Here is a 24098-nt window from a genome sequence, read left to right as displayed (position 1 = left end):
TTCAGGACCCGATGACTTGCATGTCAGTGGTGAAACTGGTACAAGCAATCTGATATTGCCTTGACAGCATGCCAGAGTATATTCAACCCATCTCAACTGGAGCAGAGGACAGAGTTGGTTTAACATTATTTTCAGATTATTTGAGGGCATTTGCACGCAACCCAGTCTGCCTTCACACAATGAACACTGACCTGGTTTAAGCTTATCATAAAAAAAGTATAGATAAAAAAAACAATATATGAAAAATTGGCTTTTTCTCCTGTTTCTCTTCATATTATCTTTTTCATAACTTTCAAGGCCAAACCCGGACACACACACACACACACAAACAATTCTGTCTATTCTATTCTTTCTTATGGAGACACAAGACGCCACTACGCTTTCAAAACAGACTGTAAACACACCAAATATTCGCCTGCACACATAGAACACTGTTTTCAAGCAAAAATAGCAGACCTGACTTTTTTTTTCTGAACTACTCACCACACACGACAAGCCCTTCACTTTATACTTATCAGCTGTCAACAGTTGTCTTTCCAGTTGTCGCTACCGTTAAAAAAGATTTTAACAGCAACAATAAGGAGCAAAGAGCTCATTGAGAGGTGCTTTCATTTAAAACCATGTTTTGATTTGTGTCATCCATAGGTTTGTAGTTATAAAATGTATTTATAAAAGATTTATTTATTTATAAAATCTAGATTGCACCTGAAATTTGTGAATGGCAGTCTGTCTGTGCAGTGTTCTCCTTCAGTAGGAGTAGTGACCTGAGACTATATGGTTTTGTAGTCAATCACTGTTGCAGACTAAATTTATGCAATAACAACAACAACATAAATGGCAGCAACAGACTCAAGTCAAGCAGCTACATACAAGCAAATAAATCAGAAATTTTGGCCTGAGAGTGCAACACTGATGGTCACAGACATATATTTGAGGGGAAAGACTTAAGTTTTCAGGAGATCAGAACAGATCAATGCTGAAAATTCACAGGCTTTAAGGCAGACTAAACAAAAGAGGTTCTCTCTCTCTCTGTGTGTGTGTGTGTGTGTGTGTGTGTGTGTGTGTGTGTGTGTGTGTGTGTGTGTGTGTGTGTGTGTGTGTGTGTGTGTGTGTGTGTGTGTGTGTGTGTACACATATACGTATGTATACACACACACACACACACACACACACACTAAACACTACTTGCATGCACATTCACTGTGCGTGTATATACACAAGGCAGACTAAGGTAAATCTGAGCCTGGGGTGGTACTACAGTGCATTCCCACTGTTCTCTGTTTTGAAAACACCCCTCCCCCATCCACACACTAAACGTGCATGCACGCACACACACACACACACACACACGTCCCCTGCCCCCTAATGAGAGCATAATAAAAGCCACATGGCCAATGACTTTCAGCTGGCAGCCGCTGAGCCAGAGAGCCAGACTCCATAGCTACCGCTGGTCGGACTGGATGATTATCTGACAAGCTAGAGGGTAAAGGGTAAAAGAAACCCTGAGGAATGCAGTCTAATGCTTTCTGCCTGCTCTGGTCCACTTGCTCGGCGCTGCCCTCCACTCTTGTCTGCGTCGGGTCGGCTTTTTCACTCAGTACTCACTTCAGCTGTGTGGAAGGTCGTTATACAAGGCTGTAGAGCAGTAGTACAAGGTGCTGTACACGCAGTAGATCATCAGAAATGTACTGCTGTGAAATATTCAAGCAGTAGACACAATCTGGGGAGTTTGGGAGAGAAACCCTCTTGGTTTCACAATGACTAGACTGGGTTATTATGGGAAGCAGCACTAAAAGGCATGACTAAAATGCCAAATTAAAGCGGTTTAAGAGTTATGATGTACGCTGCAGATGATTGATATCACCAGTAATTTTACAAATATTTAGAATAACCCATTAAAATACTTTTATACTGCAATAACCTATTTACTAAAGGATCGTGTCGACAGTTTGGTTTTCGTCTTAAATAATGAAAACTTCTTTTTACTGTTACTTTGGCATGACACTTTCACATCACTAAGGTAAATTAACAACCAAGTCAAACACAACAGCGCACTCCAATGTGTGTACTCAGTGCAGCCTCCTGTTGTTCGTTTATTTACCCTGCATGCTCTCTGGGTGCGTACGAAAATTAAAGCAGTAACTGTGACCAGTGAAAAGCGATGAAAAGCCAAATATAACAGCAATGGCTGTGGTGAAAGTGTGATAAAAGGCTGCTGAGGGAGGACAGGGATTTAGAAGCCATTTCATCTGCTTAAAAAAAGTTACAGACTTCCTTCAACAAGCTCTGCAAGCTGAGCCTGGAAACAATTCACCTTGAAGAACTCATGACTGTATTTGCAGAGATGTTCACAAAAGCTAAGAGTCTTTGTGTGGGCACTCCTTTCCAAAAGTAAAACAACCAATCAAATGAGCTTGTAGTGGTTTAGCTAACGTTCTGCAGTGGGAGATATTTTGCCAATAATAATTATACAGTTTTACTTTAATCCATAAAAACCTTTTATTTCCACACTGCTACTAGTTATCTTCTCTCCTCAGTGGCTTCATCAAGGTCACACAGAAATATCAAGTTTCGCTTGGGGCTGCAGAGGTTAAACTGCTCAAAAATATTTTCCCAAAATGCGACACTCGACTACTGCTGCCTTAAGGTTGCCTCAGACATATCAAATAGCATGGCTGGGTACAGAAGATCAAAGTTTTGTTGAAAAATGGTTAAGTAATTTTGACACTTCAGGTAATAGATAAATGAAGGCAAACCAAATATGTAGATTTCTATCTTCTTAGATCTTCATTATACCTTGGCAGGGGTATTTTACGTTAAGGTTTACTTTTAACTGTTCTTGTAAAGGACATAGTGACACTATTAAGCACTCAACATTGTTTTGGCTTAGAATGTAGGTCCCAGACCATTTTAGCATCATTAATAGCTTTAAACGGTTCCATTTGTCTTTGTTCTTTATAGGCTAGATCAATGTGACCAAAATTTGGATTCCGTCCTTGAAACCAATCCATTAATCTATTTCCCATCACCTCAACAATAAAATCAGAATGTTTCGCTGTATTTTATCAAGTCCCCTTTTATTCTGCAATCATGTCAAATTTGTATTGCCGTGGGTTAGAAATGCCGGTCAAATCGACAGCACATTATCATCCTCATCATCATGATGAAGTGACAAAAGGACTTCAACACTGAATGTTTCCTGCTTGTGAACTGTGCACATGCTTGCTGCCCATGTGATTCAAGAGGTAGATCTTGGAGCAGGTATGGATTATTTTGTGGTTTTGTTTAAGTATTAGTCTGTATAATACTGTGGTAGTCTGTTTAGTACATTGACACTTACCAGACAGAGGGTTCCGGCCCAGTACCAGCACGTTTGGCAAAGGCATCATCACCAGCTGTTGGAGAGTCTCCTGTTACACAAAGAAATTAAAAGAAATTTAGTTTTTAAAATGAATTAGGCATACAAAAATGAAGAGATACAAAACTAAGCCCAAATAACTTAATTATTCAAAAGCAGTTTTTGAGTGTTGGACTTTGTCATTAGGAGTGGGCTTGATCAACATTAAATGGAAGATTTAAACATGTAAAAAGGTATAGTTTACATTTGACTATTGACATAATTGTAATAGCATTAGTGTTGGACATAACATGAGCTTACTATGATAAGATTTTTAGCACATACTTTAGCTGAGAAAGCAGAGGGTTCCAGTGCACATTTGAGACAGCTTTCAGCATTAGAGTAAGAACACTAACGACAATCCTCAGGGCTTTGACAGTGTGAAAGGCTCTGACTGTAATATCATATTCAGTCAAAATGGTTATAGTGAATGGCAGGCCTAAGGCACACTTTTGTAACAGTGTTACAGCGTGGGCGAGTTGTAGACCATCAAGACAGCCAAGGGGGCAGTAAAATTAACAGTATCAATCGCTTACAGTGGACAAGAGCAGGGGTCTCCTGTGCAAAGGTGATATCATCCTGTGTGTGTGTGTTTGTTTGTGTGTGTGAGTGTGGTGATGCAAGTGAAAGAAGTATTCATGTGGTTAAATTGCTGGTGTGGGTTTTGCTGCAAGGCAAACTACATTCACATGTCAATCACAAAAACCAAAATGAAACCAAGAGCTGCAACTTACAACATTAATGCAGACACACACATATATTTACAGACACACAGCGGGTATGGATGGGCAGAACATTAGTTATTAGTGGTGATGTTTTGGTTTGTCAAATCAAATTATGGGCACTGCAATAGGGCACAAACAAGCTACTTGCAACAACAAATTACTTACACTCATGTCTTTACATACTTACCTTGTCTAAACCTTTCAGTAGGTAACATGAGGCAGTGTATTCACTTAAAAACAACCAGAATAGCCATTTGGTAAGGTGATGCATAATAAATCATACATGGAGGCTATAACGCAACAGCCTGCCAAAATATTTTTATAATCCTAACCTTTAGAGCAGTATAAACCAAAGCAAACCAGAGTTGCTTTGAAAAGAAAAGCTGTTTTTTTTAATGCAGTAAAGACTGCAGGTCAGCTAACTTCAATATTTCATGTCTACCTGATGGCAGAGAGCAGTTTGAACTCAGCTGACCCGATGGTTCAACTTATCTATGCAGGTTCCTGCTGATGTCATGACTAAAAAGCTTATATAAGTAAGGGGATTTGTAGAAGCTGCCATAACCATCTGCCCTATACACATTGCATTACCTCATCATGGAGGTAAAGAGGGGCAGGAAATCTGACATCATTTGGAGGTTTTGACTGGTTAAAAATGAGGCCAAAACTGTGCTGCTTCCAAGCATTCTCAAAATAAGCAACTAAGTAAGTTGACCGAGAGCTAACATACCAAGTCAGAAGACATCGTACTTACTAGGATATTCTTTATGCATCATTGAAGTAACATCCCATCTTTGTCACTAATCTATAAAAGTAGACTGACATGCCCCAACACGATAATTAAAACCGTATGGTCAATAAATGACCATATTTACGTCAATGCAAATGTTAGGAAACATTTTTAAACTCCTAAGGTGCAATTCTCTTCCAAGGTTTTCTTCAACACCATGATTTGGTTCCTCTTTTCTCCCATTATACCTGTGTTTGAACACAATGTGCTTGTTGTTTGAAGAACCCACACGTGTCATTGTTTCCCCATGTCAAGGGAAATTTATTCAGTACAGTTACAAACACAACTTCAGCTATATCCTCCTTATCAGAGCTTCCAGCAGAGGCTGAGGTTGTCCAGACCTTTGTTGTCAGTTTGATTTTATGCAGAGACAGAAAAACCATTGGTTTACAGAGGAAGATGTGGAGAATGGAGGGGGGGTAGATTTCCAGTGCATCACTCACATCTGGTTTCAAGCTGATAGTAGCACAGACTGACAAACAAGGAGCTGAAACTAGACATTATGTATCATGCTGTATTGTGAAATGTTTTTATTAGTTTGTCCACCCCTGTGTTGATGATGGTGGGTCTTTAACCCCCATATATACACACACAAACATTCAGAGATGCTATGCCCTGAGGTGAAGGTCAAAGTTTAGGTCGCACTGATGGGAAGCCACAGTTATTAGGTTGGGAGCATGGTTGCCATGGTTTATCTGTCAGTGGTGATAAGAGCACTGACCCCGGGTGCTCTCTCTGTCTGTGGTGTGTTAGGAGTCTAACCTTGGCAAGAAAAAGCCAGACAATGAGACTCTGACTTATTCAGATATGTAATTAAGATATTTTATTCAGAGTAGATTATACTGGTCTTAATAATAAAGTTATCTGTTCTGTGAGTAAAGCTATGGAAATACCAACCAAATGTTAATTATGAATAAATAAATGCATAGACATTTGCAAATATGGTGGTAGCAAAAACACTGATTTATCATATAACAAATTATTATTATCATCATTATTATTATTATTATTATTATTATTATTATTATTATTATTATTATTATTATTATTATTATTATTATTATGTGACCCTGATACTGATGATGACTAATATCAGGCAGCTCCAGTCAGACTGAGACAGATTGACTCAACAAGCGTCAGACAGAATAATCAGTGTAGCTCAGACAGCTGCAGTTGGTGTCTCACAGAGAAGCATTTGGTGTGCCTGACAGCCAATCCACCATGTCCAACTCATGACAGCTCAGACTTTGGGCAGAATCAGCAAAGACTAAAAAGGGCAAAGAAACCAAAATCTGCAGCAAAAAACTACAGATCCTACAGTTACCCTGATATCTGAAGTTATCGGACATCCCCCAAGTTGGTGTCCTTAATCAATTTCAGAGAAACAGATTCCTTTTATGATACAAACCTCTAAGCCTAGGAACTGGCTCAGGGAAAAGCTGACTTGTTAATTCTTCCAAGTCACATTTGTTGTATGTGTGTTGCCATGACAAACAGAAGAGCTTTGTTTTCACATATATTGCAAACTGCTAATTGTGCTTTTAACTTTGTAGAAAATGATGAGTCACCACCGCGAAGAGAACTCCTGTACTTTTAGTTTGGCAAAAACACACACACACACACACACACACACACACCCCCTTCTTCACAACCAACTGTCCCACTTCTGACCACTGCTTCCCATCAACACACGCTCACACCTGTCCCCTTGAATGGCAGCATGTGCTGCGCAAGCACGACATTTCAGGCTGTGCTTTTTTCCCCCCTGTCAGACTCTTTTCATACCACCCAAGCATAATGTAATGACAACTCACTTTAAATTTAAAAAACACACAACACTACCGGTTCACACTGCAAGGGAGTCTAATATGTATCTTGTACTGAACACAAGTGCAGGGCAAAAAATATAGTAAAGGCTTCGCTTCAGTGTAGGTGTCGCTTGTTACACAAACATGTGGTACTCTTGTTCCAACCACAAATGCTTAATTTAAACTGATTTCCCCTCTTTTCAGTTAAAGAGAAATGAGGAATTATCTGTACTGTGCAGAATGAGCGGCTTAGTGCAACACTGTCTATTCAGCACCAGATTTCCTTGCCTTCTCAAGGGTCCATTGACCTGTTCTTGTTAGTCTGTGCTTTTCTGATCTGCCCAGGTGTTAGCTCTGAGCTTTCAGGAAAATAAATTGGACAATATGAGCTTATGATGCCTTTCCTCTTATTTGTTGACAGAAGACAGACTGTAACACTACAGAACTAATGCAGACTAGATGCTTGATCATGGTCATCGCGCTAACACCACTGTGTGTTGCACTGCACAGCACGGTCACCGCTTTTTCCTTTTCATATTATGCCAAATGGAGAGGGAAATTAACTCACTAGTTTCAAACTACAGGGTTCCAACTGCTTAAGGTATTGGAGATAAAAGGAAATAGCTAAAACAAATAGGTCACCAATAAGACCAACCACCATGTTGATGAAATGGATTGATTGTACACTACAAACATAGAATTATATAGTATGCTGCTAGTCAGATCGTGTACATAAAGGGCTGTATTTTTGAAAGATGTGGGTAATAACATGCTTTGAGGATTAAGCTGTAGGCTAATCAACCTAAACTATAGTAGACCAATATGCCTCTTGGATTAGCTGGTGGAGCTTTCATACATTAAACATGATGGACACTGCGGGAGGAGGACTAGCCACCACACTGATCATGTCATGGCGATGTGCTACAAACAGCGAGAGGCATGCATGTACGCACACACACACACACACACACACACACACACACTTCAAATGGAAAGCTTTCTCTGCCTCACTGAAGCTGTGACAGCAGAAGTGTCCTTGGCTCAGTCACTTTGTCACTCTCCAATTTCACTATCTGATCATATGCAATTCACACATGGGGAATGGGAAATAGTCAGCCATTTAAATCTTCAAAAAAGACAATATTCACACAGAGAGGGAGTGAGTGATGAGGGAGAAAATGGAAGAGTGGACGGATGGATGGAAAAAAGACAAAGGAGGAAAGAGAAGACTGAGAGGAACTGAGATGCAGCTTTGATTCCATCACTTCTCACTCCAGGCACGCAGGGCTGAGCTGCCTCCTCCTCTTTCCCTCCTCTTCTCAAACATCTCCCCCCATCCCCCTTTCCTGACACTATATTTCTGTATTATTGATTCCAGCAGATTCACAGCTCCTCAACACCGGCTCCTCTTCCATCCCACAGAGACATTTAGACAGATTGATAGAATGAGGCATTGGTTAAAGGGGAGCTTGTCAAGCACAATGGAATTTACTCATTCAATATATTTTGTCTGTATGCATACAGTGTGCAAAGAAACGCGGTATAAGGCTTGTGCCTTTACTTATGTGTGCTTTTCAAACATTTCTTCTGGAAAGTTAATCTCTTGCATCCTCAATTCAAACCTAACGCTCACAGCTGCAAATGTAATACATGGCAATGGCCGTGCTAAGCTAAATAGTGCGTGTGCTCCTACAGTAGGGAAGCATATACGTGTGTCCGTTTGTGTTACAGTTGTGTCAGTGGAAAGGTTAGAAAGCTGCACACACACCTCCCGACAACTTCTCCCCATCTATCCACCCAGACACAAGTTCCGCTATAGCTACACAGCTTTAACAGCGGACTAATTGTACTGCTACACTGTGTGTGTGCGTGCGTACAAGTGTTGCCTGAACCCTGAAAGCCTTAGTCACAGCCATTCTGCAGACATGGAGTGTTACCATAGAAACGAGGAGATGGGTTTATTTTCCCCATGCAAGCGAGTCTGACACACATAGTACAGTACACGTACGCGCGCACCCCCCCCCCATACCCTCCTGGGTATGGCACTGCGGACTTCTCTCCTATTGAAAAACTGCAGAGATTATGAACTTGAAAAGGTTATTACCAACAACAATGAGAAGGAGCATGTTTCCTCTTTTTCTCACATCTAAAACACACACACACACACACACACACACACACCTCAATACATCCCCTTGAACTGAATCAATGCAATGAAAGCTTCTCCTGCTGTTCAGCACTGTAATAGACCCATAAGAACACACAAAAGGGGTTGGCGCACTGCAGTTCAAGGAGCAACACATTTCTCCAGTAGCTTATTGGATGGATGACTTGAAGGCACACCATTTTTCTCATTCAGACTCATGAGATCATTGTTGTTTTCCTGTGAAAAATGCTAGTTCCTGAGTGATTGAATACAGATGCAAGCTGGCTACAAGCAGCAACATTAGGGTTTAAATAATAAGGATAACTCAAAATGTTAATAAAGCTAGACCATTTTGGATTTCTTTAAATCTAAGGTCTCTAATCATTTGTGCAAAGATAAAAAATAAAAAAAAGAATGGCCTTCATGACAATGTTAAGTCTCCTTGACTTAGAAAGTTCTTGTTCAATTTCATAGTGGAATACTAATTTGGCCATTCACCTTTTTACTTATCATTTCCTCGAGCTTTTAAGTTAAAGAACAAATTATGGAGAATTAAGAATGCCCTTGTGCAAGCTATTCTACTAAATCATCACATAAGTACTGGTTATGTGCAAATTTCATAAAATAAGTGCAATAAAGCCAACCTGCTTGTTGAACTACTTAATTAATTAGATTGGACCTGACAAAAAAAAACCCTCAACAGTTGCTCTTGGCTCAACAGTAAACCAGTGAAAAGAACAGCAATCAGGGTCTACTGTCAGGCCAGATGGACAGATCATCTCTTACACGAGGAGGAGGAGAGGACGGGCCATTAACACCGTGTTTCTTTTGTTCTCCACTGTTATATATCAGCTAGAGTGCTTCTTACAACAGAGCCCTGAGGCCGAACGAGCGGACGGACGGATCCTGCTGCTCGTCTCAAAATGTGGAGGCAGGTGGGGTGGGGAAGCCTGACCCTTACACCCCTACCCAATCACCCCAGGGCTTGACTTCACACTGTCTGGAAAAGTTCACGTGTCATTCTATGCACTTTAAGTCAGTGTAATTACTGCCCTCTTTAAGGCATAATTCAAATGAAGTTGGATTGTTTTTTTAACTCTAATCTCCTGTTTTAAGTTTAATTTGCTAAGTAGCTTTTTAGCACTAAACATGGTGAGCTGCTATGATAATTGCGTTTTGCAATGATGGTTTACTTAATGTGTTTACTTGGATGTTTGTGTATGTTACAATAAAAAAAAGAAATCACTGCGCCTTGTGTTCTTTCAAATGGAGGAGTGACAAATACAGTATAATCACCTTTAAAAGCTAAGTTTTGAATTTTTAAGACTATATTTTATTGATTTTTTAACCACACTGCAGACACAACCCACATGCTCTACTGCAGTGATGGAAAACAAGAAGAACCACCCAGTTTCTGGCTTCCCCTTGAAACACTGACTCTAAATATAGCACCCTTTTAGCATTTGGGAACCTACTCAACATCAGAACTGCCACAAATTCCCCTTCACATGTACTCTATCCCACTAGGCACACGCAGAAACACACAAAGTAAGTTCTTGCAAAAATGTATGCACACATCGGGACACACTTATTTTGGTAAGCCAATGTTCAGTTCCCACTCGAGACTGTGATTATATGATGCGATTGGTGAGTGGGTCTGGGTGTAAGCAGGAACGCTACTGAACATGAAGGTCTTGAAAGCTCTAAACACACTGAGGATATCTGTGTACAAATATGTCTCGGAATAAGTGAGTGTTTAAAGTAAGCGGCTAACAAGAAAGCCAGCGGACTAGAATGCTTCACCTTGTGGTTTGTGATCAGAAAAAGTACAATGTATGATTATATTCAGAATGAATCATACCAATGAGAGAAAGCACAAAAGTCCATTTATTGGAGGAAAAAAACCAAAAACCACCCCATCAGTGGGATGTATTAATGCTTTTCATCTAGCTGAATTAATCTTGCTTGTTTAAATACAGATATTAACCATTAGCGGCACTGCATAATTAAGGATATGGCTAAAGATACGGTTAAATGATAGTCCTTAATATAGTCAGGTATTTGATTAGGGACATTCATCATGACGTCTAGTAGTAGTCATTTTTAAGTGATTCTGTAATTGTTCTTATTTTGCTGCCAAACATAGCATACAGCGATTCAAAACAAAGCACTGTAATAGTTTTAGGAACAGAACAAAAAATAAATAAGTAGGAGCATATTGTTTATTTTATGGCTTGAGCCAGACATATCCATTTCTAAATCACATCTGAACTGAATTAAATTCCCTCACTCAACTCAATCAAGAGATTTAGGAGTGCTGTTGCCTCTGCAATTGTTTAAAAACCTAGCTAGCTAGTTAGCTAGCTGCTTCAACATCATCAACAGGATATTCAGATGACTGTGCAGCATGTGAGTCTGCATGACAACACACATTTAGCCCGCAGCTACAGGCACATGCCCTACTGAACTGATTTCCTCGTGACTGATGCTGAAAGGAGCAGCAAGACAAGAAGTCAAAGGGGAATTCCAGACTCCTAAAACAAAGATCTATAGAAAAAATATTTGTATATTTTGAACGGGTTCTAGTTGAGGGCAATAAAAATAACCGCAGGCTTGAGGCAAAAGCTGCAACAACAAGGTTGGAAAATTCTTTTCTCCATTTTTGATGAAGTCAACAACAGCCATCCATTGCTGCAATATGTTGCAGTAGATTATGTGTACATGTGAGTGAGGCAAGGAGAGTGTATCTGAGGCTTTAGGTCAACAAAATGCCAGCCTCGTGTCCCAAAACAAGTATCAGTTGAGTAAGCTGAATATCTGAATTACTCTTATCTTAATATAATGCTTTAGAACATCAGCAGAAACATTTGTACAATACATAATAATTCAGAATATTTCAAGTAGCAGGTGAAAAAAAAACAAAGTGTGTCCTTTCAGCCTGGCAAAAAAGGCATGGGAGAGCCTTGCCATCTCAAAGGTTAAAGGCTTTTTCAGGTTTAATGCCAGCAGGGAGGACATATATAATGACAGTGTTTCAACTGACAAACATTTGAAATCTGGATTTCAAGTCCAGGTATTGAATGCATAGACCAAAATGGGGGAGAAAAACACCACAAATGTGCAGAAAGGACTGTAAAAGCTGGTCTCAACTTAGCCTATAGATGATAAATAAAAACACCTAAAGAAAGCCTGATAACCTTTCCTGCATTACCTATTCTCAAAGCCATGCCAAAAAACCTTGCAAAGCTTTGGGGCCAGGCCCACTCAACATGAATGGTGGCCTCTGTTACCCTTTAAATAGTCCAAACAGAGCTTGCAGCCTTTACGCCGCACCCCAAACCAAAGCAGTGGCAAAGAGAGGACAGAACTGCCCTTATTTCCAAAAGTAAGGTCTTAAGCTTTTTTTTCCCCCCAGCACACAGAAATGGTAGTTTTAAATGCATTGCACTGCACATCAGCCTGCAATATAACAAATCAATTATATGAAATCCACGGGAGCTTACAGATTTTTATAAAACAACTTGTTTAACAAATAAAAAAAGTACCCATTTCTGTCGTTGGAAAAAAGAAAAAGGTTATCACCCCCCTCACCAGTTTGAATGAGTAATTTTGACAGTGAATGGCACCAGATGCTCTCTGAGCCTGATTTTTATAAACAAAAAAGAAAGGGATTCACTTAGCAAGTAAAAGCACAAAGAATTTAGTTCATCTGGTTGAAGCTCTATATTACACCCTACTTAAGAATGCCAAACCAAGGCCACTAAATTAAAAGGAGGCTCAGGATATATTTGGACTGACCGCCAGAGAAAAGAAACCTTCAGTGGACTCCGCTGTCCAGAAATGACCAAATAACAGGAAAAGTAAATATCCCACTCAGGAAAAAGAAATGTGATAATTGCTAGCATTAAAATGTATGCTCACTAACGGTTAGGGAATTGGTTACAGTAATCGTCATGTCTGCCTTTATGTAACATTAAAAACTGCACAGTACATTCATGTAGACAAGCACATACACGCTTACAGCTGTTCAGCCTTGATTTGTTCACCAGATTCTGAAATCAAAGTCTGAAGCCTGTCTAGACATTGACCTCCCTCCTACACCATCTACTATACCAGAGCAATAACTTGAATCACAGACTATACACACACACACACACACACACACACACACACGCTCCGCACAAGAGAGATATGGCAATGAGTTGAAAACGATTATTATTAAAATTATTGTCCTGCACCAATTCACATTTCACAACTTCTGCACAAAGTCAATCTCCACACATTTCTAGGATTACGTCTTGTACAGAAGTGAATGTGCAGGGAGGAGGAGTGGAAAAGGAATGGAGATATAGGGAAGGCAATGGATGGGGGAGGGAGGAAGGTCATCAACTGCTTGCCTCTGATGGTTCAAAAAGGTTAATGAATTGGTCATCTCTTGACACCGGAAGATCCTTTGGCGAGTCAGCAAAAGCTTCAATTCAATAGAGTCTCCTCCTCCCTCAGAGACACTCTGAATGAAATATAGAGCTTTTATAGAGACAACATATCTATGGACACCAGTGCACGGGTTTATAAAAAGCATAACTGCTGTTCCTTCAGTTAGACGTCTACAGTTTGTGAATGACTTCAGTTCATGTTTTTGCATTACTTTTAGGTTTTTCCACCTATAAAAAAAACACATACTGACCATTTGCTCTGTTGAAATACAGTAATATACTTAGAGAGTGGTTCCTAGCCAATTCTGATATAAGATTACTAGGAAAATTTTATTAAGAGTCTTAAGTAATATCAATTTATTTAATCACAGGAAGCAACCAACCATGCAAGGCTTCCACTCACTCCAAGAGTAGTACAGTACATTCAAAACCCGCTAAGACCATTATATTATGACTTGAATGGTTTTGTTTTCACCCATACGGCTCTGGAAATCTGAAACCAGTAAGCGACATAACAACCACAGGAAAAGGAGACTACCACTTAACCATTTATCAAAGCCAGTTTTCCTCTTCACTGCCTCAATAAGAACCAGTTCCTTTTGACTTTTAGACAAGAAACTGTGTGAGTAGGAACACTGTGATCCATAGGTAAGTGTTTGGACATTGACACATTTTATGCCGTTTTGAATCTGTGCTTCAGCACATCTCCATTGAAACAATGACAGAGCAGAGGCTGTTTAGGAAGTCCATTTTAGGTGAACAATGTAAGGCATGTAGTTATTCTTTTATACTTATTTTACTTGGGTGTTTTTTTAAAGAAAATAATGCAAATATTTTCTGGTTTCTTTACTTCTCTATGACAGTAAATTGAATATCTTTGGGTTGTGGACAAAACAAGATAGTTCAGGATGTCATCTTTGGGTTTTGGAGAACGTTGATCGACATTTTATACAAATTGAACCGTTGAGAGCATTTCGACCAAAAATAAGTTTGTTCGGAACACAAAAGTTAGCTCCAAGCTGGAACCATAAACTGCAGGTTTCCCCTGACCTTAAGTGCGAACCCGAAGTGGGCGTGTCATATTTTTCAGGTTGTTGTGCAATGCCCTCCATTGATGATGCATCCTTGATTACAATGGTTCTACTCAAAACTAAACGCAGGCTGGTTTGCTATAGAGCACCAAAGCACCTAGGTTCTTCTTGAACAGAACCAGTGCAAGAACCAGAGCCACTTTGGTAAAAAGGGGCTTTGAGTGACTCTTAGTGGCTGTTTACATCATTAAAAAGGCCATCAAGGGGGAAGACGGACACACAGAAAGGACCAGCAGTGGACCATGGGTGTTTTTAATTTGTAGGTGGTCTCTGTAAGGGACAGCCTGCAGAACAATAGTTTGACCAGGAGGTCAACAGAGCGATGCAGGGACAAAAAGAAGATTAACGAAACTCCCAGAGCTAAAATGACAACCCAATAGTATGTGTTAAATGCCTGCAAAACAAATACTGCAGTTTAGATCTCCAAAACTCACATCGTATTTACCAAATTTTCTGTCACTGCTTTCAGTTAATAGCCCAAGAAACTGATAAAAGTGGACAGCATTGCATTTGCCATTTATTAAAAATGTACAGACTAAAGCTGACTTATCTTTAAGAAAAAGATTCAGTACATTTTTTATACTTTCTGAAACCTGCTGAGCAGAAGTAAAAAGGACTGAAAATGCAACTCAAAGTAACAGGAAATACTGCAGATGGACTAGATTTTGCAATGTTTTTACAAAGTTTACAAGATATATCTCCTGTCAATGCCAAAAAAAGACCATTTCATATTTTCTTAATAAACGGGGGTAATACTGCATAACCATGCTGGATCCAAGATGGTAAAGACGCAGGGTATGTGTTTTCGCTAACCGAATCACCCAGATGCCCCCAGTTAATGTCCTTAACCCTTCCCATCATCTGCCGGCTCACCGACTACTTAACCCCAGCAGCCACTGACCCCCACCACTGACTCTGAGACAGATAATTCTGCTAACCATTTGTGGAGGCCTAGTGGAGCTTTTGTAGGCTTATAGCGTCAAAGTCTACACAATAGGCTGATTGTTTAAATAAGATGAACTGGGAATGATTAACAGGATGTTTAGAACCAAGGCAAACCAGATCTAACAAAGCAATTAGCCAATTAGTGGCACTGTTCACTTGACTTCGGGGAGCAAAAATTGAGATGGAACTTCAGAAACAAAAACAGCTGATTTATATACAATAAAAATACATGAGCTTATACCAGCACTATAAAGTTACAGAGAAAATGTTATTAGATCCAGCAAAAACTAAGCCTTAAAATACTTAACACCAAATTACATGATAAGTAAGTGCCTTTGAACAGCCCTTGCACAGTCACAGCCCCTGAGGTCACAGTCCTAGGTCTGCAGTGTGGGAAATCTGTGTCTGTGTGGCTGCTTGGCCATGATAACATTCCTAAACTAACCGCACTGTCGCAACAGCATGCTGGGTCATGCTCAATTCCTGTTTATAACACAGTTGAGACACTGTTGCAGCAGTGTAATGAATCATATTCTCTCTGGACTGTTTCAATTCGCTAAGCTCACGGGTTTCACAATTGGCATAACAGGTTACATGCAGTTAAGAACTGATACTGTGCCTTTAAGCAATACTATTATATGGCAGCAGCAGACTGGAAACAAAGAAAAAGTACACAGCAAAAGCAACTTGACATTTGGTTGGGAATACCAGCAGCAGAAACTAACACATATTGTTAATGTTGACACCTAACATTTTAAATGACCGAACAATAAGGATGTGACATTATATGGTATGATGGTGTCACGATAAAGCACTGCCTAAGAGATTACATAAATTTACACAATGCAGAGAAACTAGGACCATGTGCTAGCAAGCCCAGCCAGGCTTAGGTTTAGCCATTTTCCAAGGATTTGCAGGGATCTGTTAAACATTTCAGGATAAAGATATTCAATGTGTTTAGATCTAGTTGAAAATGATTAAAGTTGACACCAGCTATCACAGCCACCTCTCACATTTGATAGAAGGTGAGAAATTGTGTGCACTTCTAAGCAGAAAAAAAATACAATACACATTACACTCACACAGAGTGAGATGGATTATAGATTAGGATGACATCGTCGATTTAGCATCTAGCCTCGGCTATAGACTTCAAACCATTGTAAGTTGTTTGACACAGGCGAATCAACCATGCAGCATGCTACATGAGCATACTGCAAAGTTGACCAAGTGGTCGAGAGATGGTCCAGGATGCATTCGAATATACTGTATGAGCACAATATTTTCTTGACTAATCTCATATAAAGGCATCATTCTCACCAGCATTTATAGCTTTCTACTTGTGATCTGATAACCAAATATGCCTTGTTGCGTGTGAGAAGTGTGGGGCTCACTTACTGATATCTGGTTATCAAGGAGCCTGTCTTTCCGTTATCTTTTACTCCTCCACACTTCCTCCTGCACTTCCCCTGCAGCCCATTAGATTAACAGCAAGTCTCAATATAGATATACACATATAAATAAATAAATAAATATATTTTTTTCCTTTTGGTTGAAGTAATGATTAACTGTGGTGAGAATGTTAACCGAGATGTTTCAGGGACTTATGAGCAGCAAAGCTGTAAACACAGACTGAACATGAGATAAGACACACTACATGTGACTTGCTGTGCTTCTGTCACCTTCACACCTCTCTGATTAAAGCTTCTATGTCTGTCTAGTTGGCATTAAGATAATACCATGAGCTGCTTTCTGTAGCTTTGGTGTCACCATCTATCAGGATGGGTTTCATCTAAAGAAAATAAATACATAAATAAAGGGGTAAATGCTGCACAAGATCATTTTTGAGATTAAAAAAAAGTTCAAGTAAATGCACTGAAGGATTCATCAAAGTAAGTGGGAAAGGCAGATCAGTGACTTCATGCGTTTTAAATCCCTTATGCTTCTGTATACTTACTGGGCCCTCTCCAACATCTGACGGGAATTATGTTACCACATCACACGCAGTCACACACACACACATACTGTACACATCTGTAAATATATCTCTGTTTATATTGCCAAGTCTTTATGTGACACGTGCTGTGTGGACACTTCTGTCTGTATGCAAGCGGTGTTGTCTGAGCTCATGTAACCTAATGGTGCTTTCAGACCAAAAGCGAAGTGAACGTTCGGGGCGGTGAGTTTACATACAAAGTCAATGCAAAGACGCGTAGAGCCGCGATTTCCTGTCAGGCGGTGCGAAGCGTCGCCAAGGAGGCCGAGCCGGCGACGCGAAGGAATTCGCGTGAGTTGAATATTTTCAACTCAAGCAAAAAATTCTCATGACTCTGTTGTGATAGCCTATCAACGTTGAGATTGTCCATCCGTCACCGACAGTTTCAGAGCGTTGTGTGGAGAGGGCCAGGCAGAGCGGGCGATTGAAAAATCAAGAGCTGCTAAACTTGGGCTAGAGGAGCTTGCAACTACGCCGTTTGTTCGAGGGAGGAGCTCGGAGTAAACTGCTTTTATTAAATTAGCTTTTTACTTTATTTTTTAGGAATACAACTTTGATTTATCTTCACTCGAGCTTCTCAGCAGCTAGATTCCATACACATCCGGTTCCAGTGTTGTTAGCGTCGTTTGACACTACTTCATATTTATATAAAAACCGGACAAAACTGGACATTGCTGGGAGAAAAGAAAGCGAGGAGGTTGAACTACCTGGTGAGTTCAGAAAACTGTATGTAACTTTATTCCAGCTATTGTTGTACTTTACTGTGATCAAGTTAGCATATTATAGCCTTGATCGATCCAAACAGAAAACAAACATTTTAGAAGTTGTTGTCCTGCTGACAGACCTGACAAAGCATGAATTCATATGTTTAACAAAACTGCATCATATTGTAGTTGCTATTTAATCACAACAAAATGTTTACTTTGGGTTCATAGAGCTGTAGTAATGGCAAGTTGTGTTTATTCACGTTAAAATCACCTTCTTGCGCTGTGTGTGAACACTTGCAGCGAATGTACTCACGCGAGGAAAGTGCAAAAATTCGCGGTAGGTCTGAAAGCACAATAAGAGGTAAAACCCACCACTGTCTGAATGCAGGCCACCCCAGCACAGGCGTAAGGGAACAAGGAAACAGGGTGTAAATCTTTATTTACATAGACAGACTTTTAAACAACCATAACTTTTGATCAAACAAAAAGAGGAACAAGGGATATCTGACTTTGCAGTTTTTTCAGCAGATAGAAATTTTACCTGATAGTAGGCTTTGATCTGCCTGGTGAGAATAGAAAGGTTCTGGATGCGCAGTGTGGGGTCATTGTTCACTTTCTTGTTGGTTCTCTGCACCGTGGCCTTAGGATTTCTGTTGGGAAAAAATGGCAACACAGTCACTTTAATTGCTGTTTGTAGAAAAGATAAATGTCAGTTGATGATGCAGACAGACATTTTAAAATGGATGTTTCTCACTGCATGCCACTGGGTTGTTTGAAACATCGGTGTTTCAGTTTGACATTATGTTGCTCTATGTGATGTAGCGGCTGTGTGTTTGGCTAAAACATTCGGAGCACAGTGACAATGGACCCTTGTTCAAGTGCCATGACCATGTTAAAGAAAACAGAGACCCAGACCCAAATAAAAAAAACACAGCTCCTTAAATCTGGTGGCACCACTGTTCAGACAGTGTATCCAGCCTTCAAATCAAAATTAAATTAATAAGTTAATTCCAACTCCAACATTATCGTGAAGCATTTTTCAGGCTACGTTGTCACAGATATATATTCCTGAACAAGAGTTGTATTTTAGGAATGATAGCCATGATTCCCATGTCTTTTCAAAGAGGAGAAACATCTTCTCAGTGCTTGCAGAACAGAAGGCTTGTGTGTTGCTCAAGGGACATTTAAAAAGGGCATGCATGACGACTGATGTTATCACGGGTGTCAACATGTTTCAGTGAGCCTCATTGACATTCCACAACTTCACACAGTACCACCTCCCCAGCCGCTGTAATCTACAACTATCCAAACAACTATTTGCATATGTTAGGGAAATTAACTTAAAATATACAAAACCTAATTTTATCTCAAACCTGATTTTAAACTACATTTACAGACTAGATCATTGGTATAACTGAGTTTCTTGGCCATCTGTGTCTGTGTTTTGGAATGCTTGGCAGTACTCATAATGTGGCTGGCATTATGAGTACTAAACAGTAATCCATGCATTTCCAGCTAATTACTTTCCCATGTTTTAACTGTAAAGTTAACATGTTAGGGCTTCTTAACTGCTACCTTTGACAGCATGTGTAGTATTGATTAAAAGCTTGTTAAAACTGCAGTTTTGCATATAATTAAGTTAAAACTGTGCAAGACCTGTGGCTTTAATGTGATATCTACTGATCCCTGAGGGAAATTCCGATATTATAGACTCCAGCCTTCACAGAACACACCTAAAAGCTGATACGGTTTCAACATGTAGCAGAGGGATGCTTCAAAAGAGTGGACATGCAGTCATACGTCGCTGGCTTCAAAAATCAATGTAAGGCAGTTGGATTTGGTTTGCTTACTTAAATCACCAAATATTCTACTTTAACCCCTTTGTGTCATTGCTCTGAATAAACCTCTCTCCTTTTCTTACTTCTTATCCAGTCTCAATGATGAACTTTAAACGTAACCTATTCTGCAGTTGAAATTGGGCTTTTATCTTCCACGGTTGATTGTTTAACATTGGCAGCACAGGAGAGAGGGCTTACTGTGCTTTAGTAACACCACATCTAGTTGTCTAGCACCCCAGATCCCCTAATCTCATTAATTTCATCATGTATGAGATAGGGCTGGACAATAATATTAATATATTTATCACAATATACGTTTTTCAATAACAATATAACAAATGTTCAATAAATTTTTGATTTTATTGACTTGAATTATGACTTTTTGTTGAGGAAAAAAGGACTGAAAAAGTTTTTACTTAATTTTAATGACGCATATTTGTTGACAAAGATTTTATCATAATTGTTTTGAATGTTCTACCTCAGATTTGTGAAGTGATCCACTGTTTTGCATCAAGTGTTGACCATAAAGAAGAGTTTAAAACACAATTAACCATCAGGTTTCTACAACTTTCACTCAGGAGCAAAAACCAGCCTTAAAACTTGAGACATAACGATTTGATACTTATTGTAATAATTATCGATATTGAAAGATATGAAACTTTTTATCGTGATAACATTTTTGGCCATTTTATCCAGCCCTAGTATGAGATACGATCCTACAAATAAAAGGGGTGGTATTATGCTTTTTGGCCTTTTCCTTCTCCTTTATTAAGTTTATATCTTTTTTGTGCATGTAATAGGTCTGCAAAGTGCTAGTGGTTTTCTAACATTAACTTAGCTCTCCTTATTAGCTAGGCTTCTTACCTGCTTGCTAATAACTTTAAGGTGGGTCTCCGACATTGACAGCGTTGTGTTGGACAATTTGTGCAGCTGTGTTCATGAGAGAGAGGGGGACGGGTGAGTGAGAAAGAGAGGGACGAGCGAGAGGATGTGCTGTGCGAACGAGCTATGACGCTCTGCAATCAAATACGATTTTAAATAGGCCTAGTAAAAAAAATTTTAAAATCAATCTGTGGCGGTCAGCGTTGATATTGTGGCGGGCCGCCACAAATAAATGAAAGTATGGGAAACACTGGTGTATCACTCCATAGCTAAAACGGAGCATTCAACACACAAGATGAAAAGAGGAGCTGTAGCAAGACAAAAATATGGTGTTTTTTGAAAATTAAACCATGTAAACCTGTTCTGCTACAACCCCTTAAGATTTTGAACCTGAAAATGAGAATAATACCACCTCTTTAAGAAATTAAAAAAAATAATTAGTAATGTAAATTGTTGTGGCACACTTAGCACATTTTAACAATCAGTGTTATCCTTCATCTACCATGCATCGAGCCCAAGAGGGAAAAGTAGTAAAATCCTACTCACCCTCCCTTAAAAAAAAAAAAACACAACAACAACGAAAAATAACTATCCCTGTAATTAATTTATGATGCATTTGCCTTGGGATTGTCTGGGAAAACAACACTACTCATGTACTTAAGATTCTTAGAGCCTTACATGAACACTGCTGAAGAGCAGCTCTCTCTTTTTCATGATATGCACTTCAGACTTCAAAGCATGTACATCACATGACCTATATATGGAGGGTCAACATGCCTCGAGCAGGTGGAGGAGAGTCCTGGCTGCTTGTGAATGTATGCATGCATGCAGTGTGTAGCACATGTGTAGTCATGCATGCGTCATTTATGCATCTGTGCTCTTGCACTTCATAATAGCACAGCCATGTCTTGTGTCTGGTGAGGCAGAACAGCTCAATAAAGCTGAATCCTGACATAACACAAAGACAGCACATATTTTTATGTATATTATCTATCTTGTTCTGTTCGAGAGGGGAGGTCAAAGGTGAAGGATTTTCTATCTACCTCAAGGATATTCAGACCATGCTGCTGTCCTGTTTCTCAATTAACATACATATTTTTCACATAAAACCAAAACATAGGAACCGGTTTCCTGCCCAAGTTATAAAACTATCCCTTTACTCAAATTTACATGTTGATGAGAAAAAAACAAACACACAAAAAAAAAACAAACAAAAAAAAAAAAAAAAACAGTGTCACCTAGCATCAGCCAGAAATGTATCTTTTCATGTACCACCTGGAGTTTACAGCTTAACTTTAAAAAAATATATATGTATTTTAATAAAGCACAATACTTATGTTACACCAAGAAAAAGGGCAGAATTCCTGTCCCTTAAATCACCCGGTTGCAGTGTGGATGTGTTAATTAGTCTTTTGATCAGCCTCCACCCTGATACACCCCCTGCCACACACACACACGCTAATCAGAAGGACACAGGGTTCTTTTTAATAGTGGTCTTAATGAACAGTCAAGTGATCTGCCTATCTCCCCCCTCCAAACGCACACACACAGGCCCCAGAGGTCCACAGTAGGGGGTCTATTTAACCCGTTAATTGAAAAGCACAGAGGAGGCTGTAATCTTGTCAGGGCGAGGAGGGTGACGAGGTGAATGAGGTGTGTGTGAGAGAAAGAGACTGAAAGAGAGAAAAACAGCAAGGAAAGGGTTACCCATTCACACATTCCATCAGCATCAGTCGGCCAAGAACATGGTAGCCACAACAACACGACCATGACGGCACCACACAATCCACCCCTCATTTCTTTGGCTCCGTCCCCGATGCCACACACAAGCACGCGAGAGGCAGACGTCCCCTGTGGATCAGCGGGCGAATTAATGCAGCGGCTTATAACGACAACTGGGGTCAAAAATCCCTCTTATTTCCTCCAAACCTGTTCCTGCTGATACAGTAAACTTAAGACTTTAAATAGACAAATAGATTAGGGGTAGACAGGCAGAAAGCCAGCTAAACAGCCAGCAAGGCAGACAACTAGTGAGCGATCCAGCCAGACGGCCAGTCAATAAGCCGGTCCGTCGGTGCTGTCGCTAGGCACTGCAGTTTCATGTAGAGCCTGGGGCCACTGGGCTTTCTCCTCTCATCTCTTGGCTTTGATTGGCTGGGTGGGGAGGGAGTAGTGTTAACCTATATATGACAGGCTACATTACACTCAGCATGGGCAGCCAGGCACATGCTCAAGTAGGCTAAATGCGCACACACAAAGAGAAAACGCAGGCTACATTTGGCCACGTGTTCGGCATAGAGCTTATGAGCTGTACTGTCCAAACACAGCGGGGGGGGGGGGGAATGTGTGTTTTTGCCTCTGTGTGTGAAACACACACAAACAGGAGGCCAAACAGCTACAGTAAGACGAATATGGGGGATGAGCCCTTATTAGCAGCCATGATAAGTTTAACAGCTCAGTTCAGGATCATTTTGTGGGTCTATTTGTGTAACATGACAAATAGAAACAGGCTGACACCAACATGAGTAGTCAGCCACAAACAAACGGGAACCTGCAACTTGTTAAAAAAAACATTTGTTTGTAAAGGTTTCTTTTAGCCGATAGGCCAATAGGAACTAAGACAAACATCAATCATCATTTTGAATGAAGTTATAGGATTTTGCGTTACCTTAAATATTGCCATGCCATTCCCCAAACAGATCACACTGTGCCCTCAATGCTGCATGCACAGAATCAAGAACCAGTGCAATGGTGCATATATGGCAAGAGTAATTCAAGACAGGAATGAGTAATATAGCTATGTAAATCAAATTAAGAGTCAACTTTGTTTAAACGACAGTTGCAATGGTTGGAATTCTGCCTCAATCTTGTTAGAATCAAATCTTGTTAGGCTGGAGTGAATGTCAACACACTGACTGCCTTTACAAATGGAAGCTTGAAAGAGCTGAAAGCTTTCGAGTACTTGTAAAAATTTAATTAATCTCAAACTTGTGAAGAAGGACACGATACCTTCAGCACCATGCATCTACTTTTGAATTAGGGCTGTAAATGCAAATTACATTTGCATTCCACGATATTAGAAAACATAACGTTATTGTTAGTATTGCAGGTATGTCAATATATTATATTTGTCATGCAAGCCCAATACTCAGGACGACTGCATCCTATTTTCTCATCCCCTGCCCTTTTCCCACAACAGGAACTGTAGTATATAAACAGGCCATTGAAAAGCTGACCATTGTAAATGTAAATGCTCCGTACTTGTATAGCGCCTTTCTAGTCTTTTCGACCACTCAAAGCGCTTTTACACTACATCTGCATTCACCAGTCACACACATTC

The 24098-nt window shown here is 39.9% G+C and overlaps 1 protein-coding gene across 5 annotated transcripts in view; it reads right to left on the bottom strand.

Moving 5' to 3' along the window:
* The window catches only part of LOC123983716 (girdin-like), a 69730-nt gene that overhangs the window by 36654 nt on the left and 8978 nt on the right, over positions 1–24098 (bottom strand). For all 5 annotated transcript variants that reach the window (XM_046070007.1, XM_046070012.1, XM_046070009.1 and 2 more), the window contains exons 3-4: positions 18580–18688; positions 3341–3410 (exon numbers count right to left, since the gene is read on the bottom strand). In XM_046070007.1, the coding sequence (XP_045925963.1) occupies positions 3341–3410; positions 18580–18688 (179 nt within the window). The remainder of the gene's footprint in view (positions 1–3340; positions 3411–18579; positions 18689–24098) is intronic.

This window comes from Micropterus dolomieu, linkage group LG15 (genome assembly GCF_021292245.1).
Source record: "Micropterus dolomieu isolate WLL.071019.BEF.003 ecotype Adirondacks linkage group LG15, ASM2129224v1, whole genome shotgun sequence".
Classification (NCBI taxonomy): Eukaryota; Metazoa; Chordata; class Actinopteri; order Centrarchiformes; family Centrarchidae; genus Micropterus; species Micropterus dolomieu.
The sequence above is the reverse complement of the archived record's forward strand: the minus strand, read 5'-3'. Positions and strand labels throughout refer to the sequence as shown.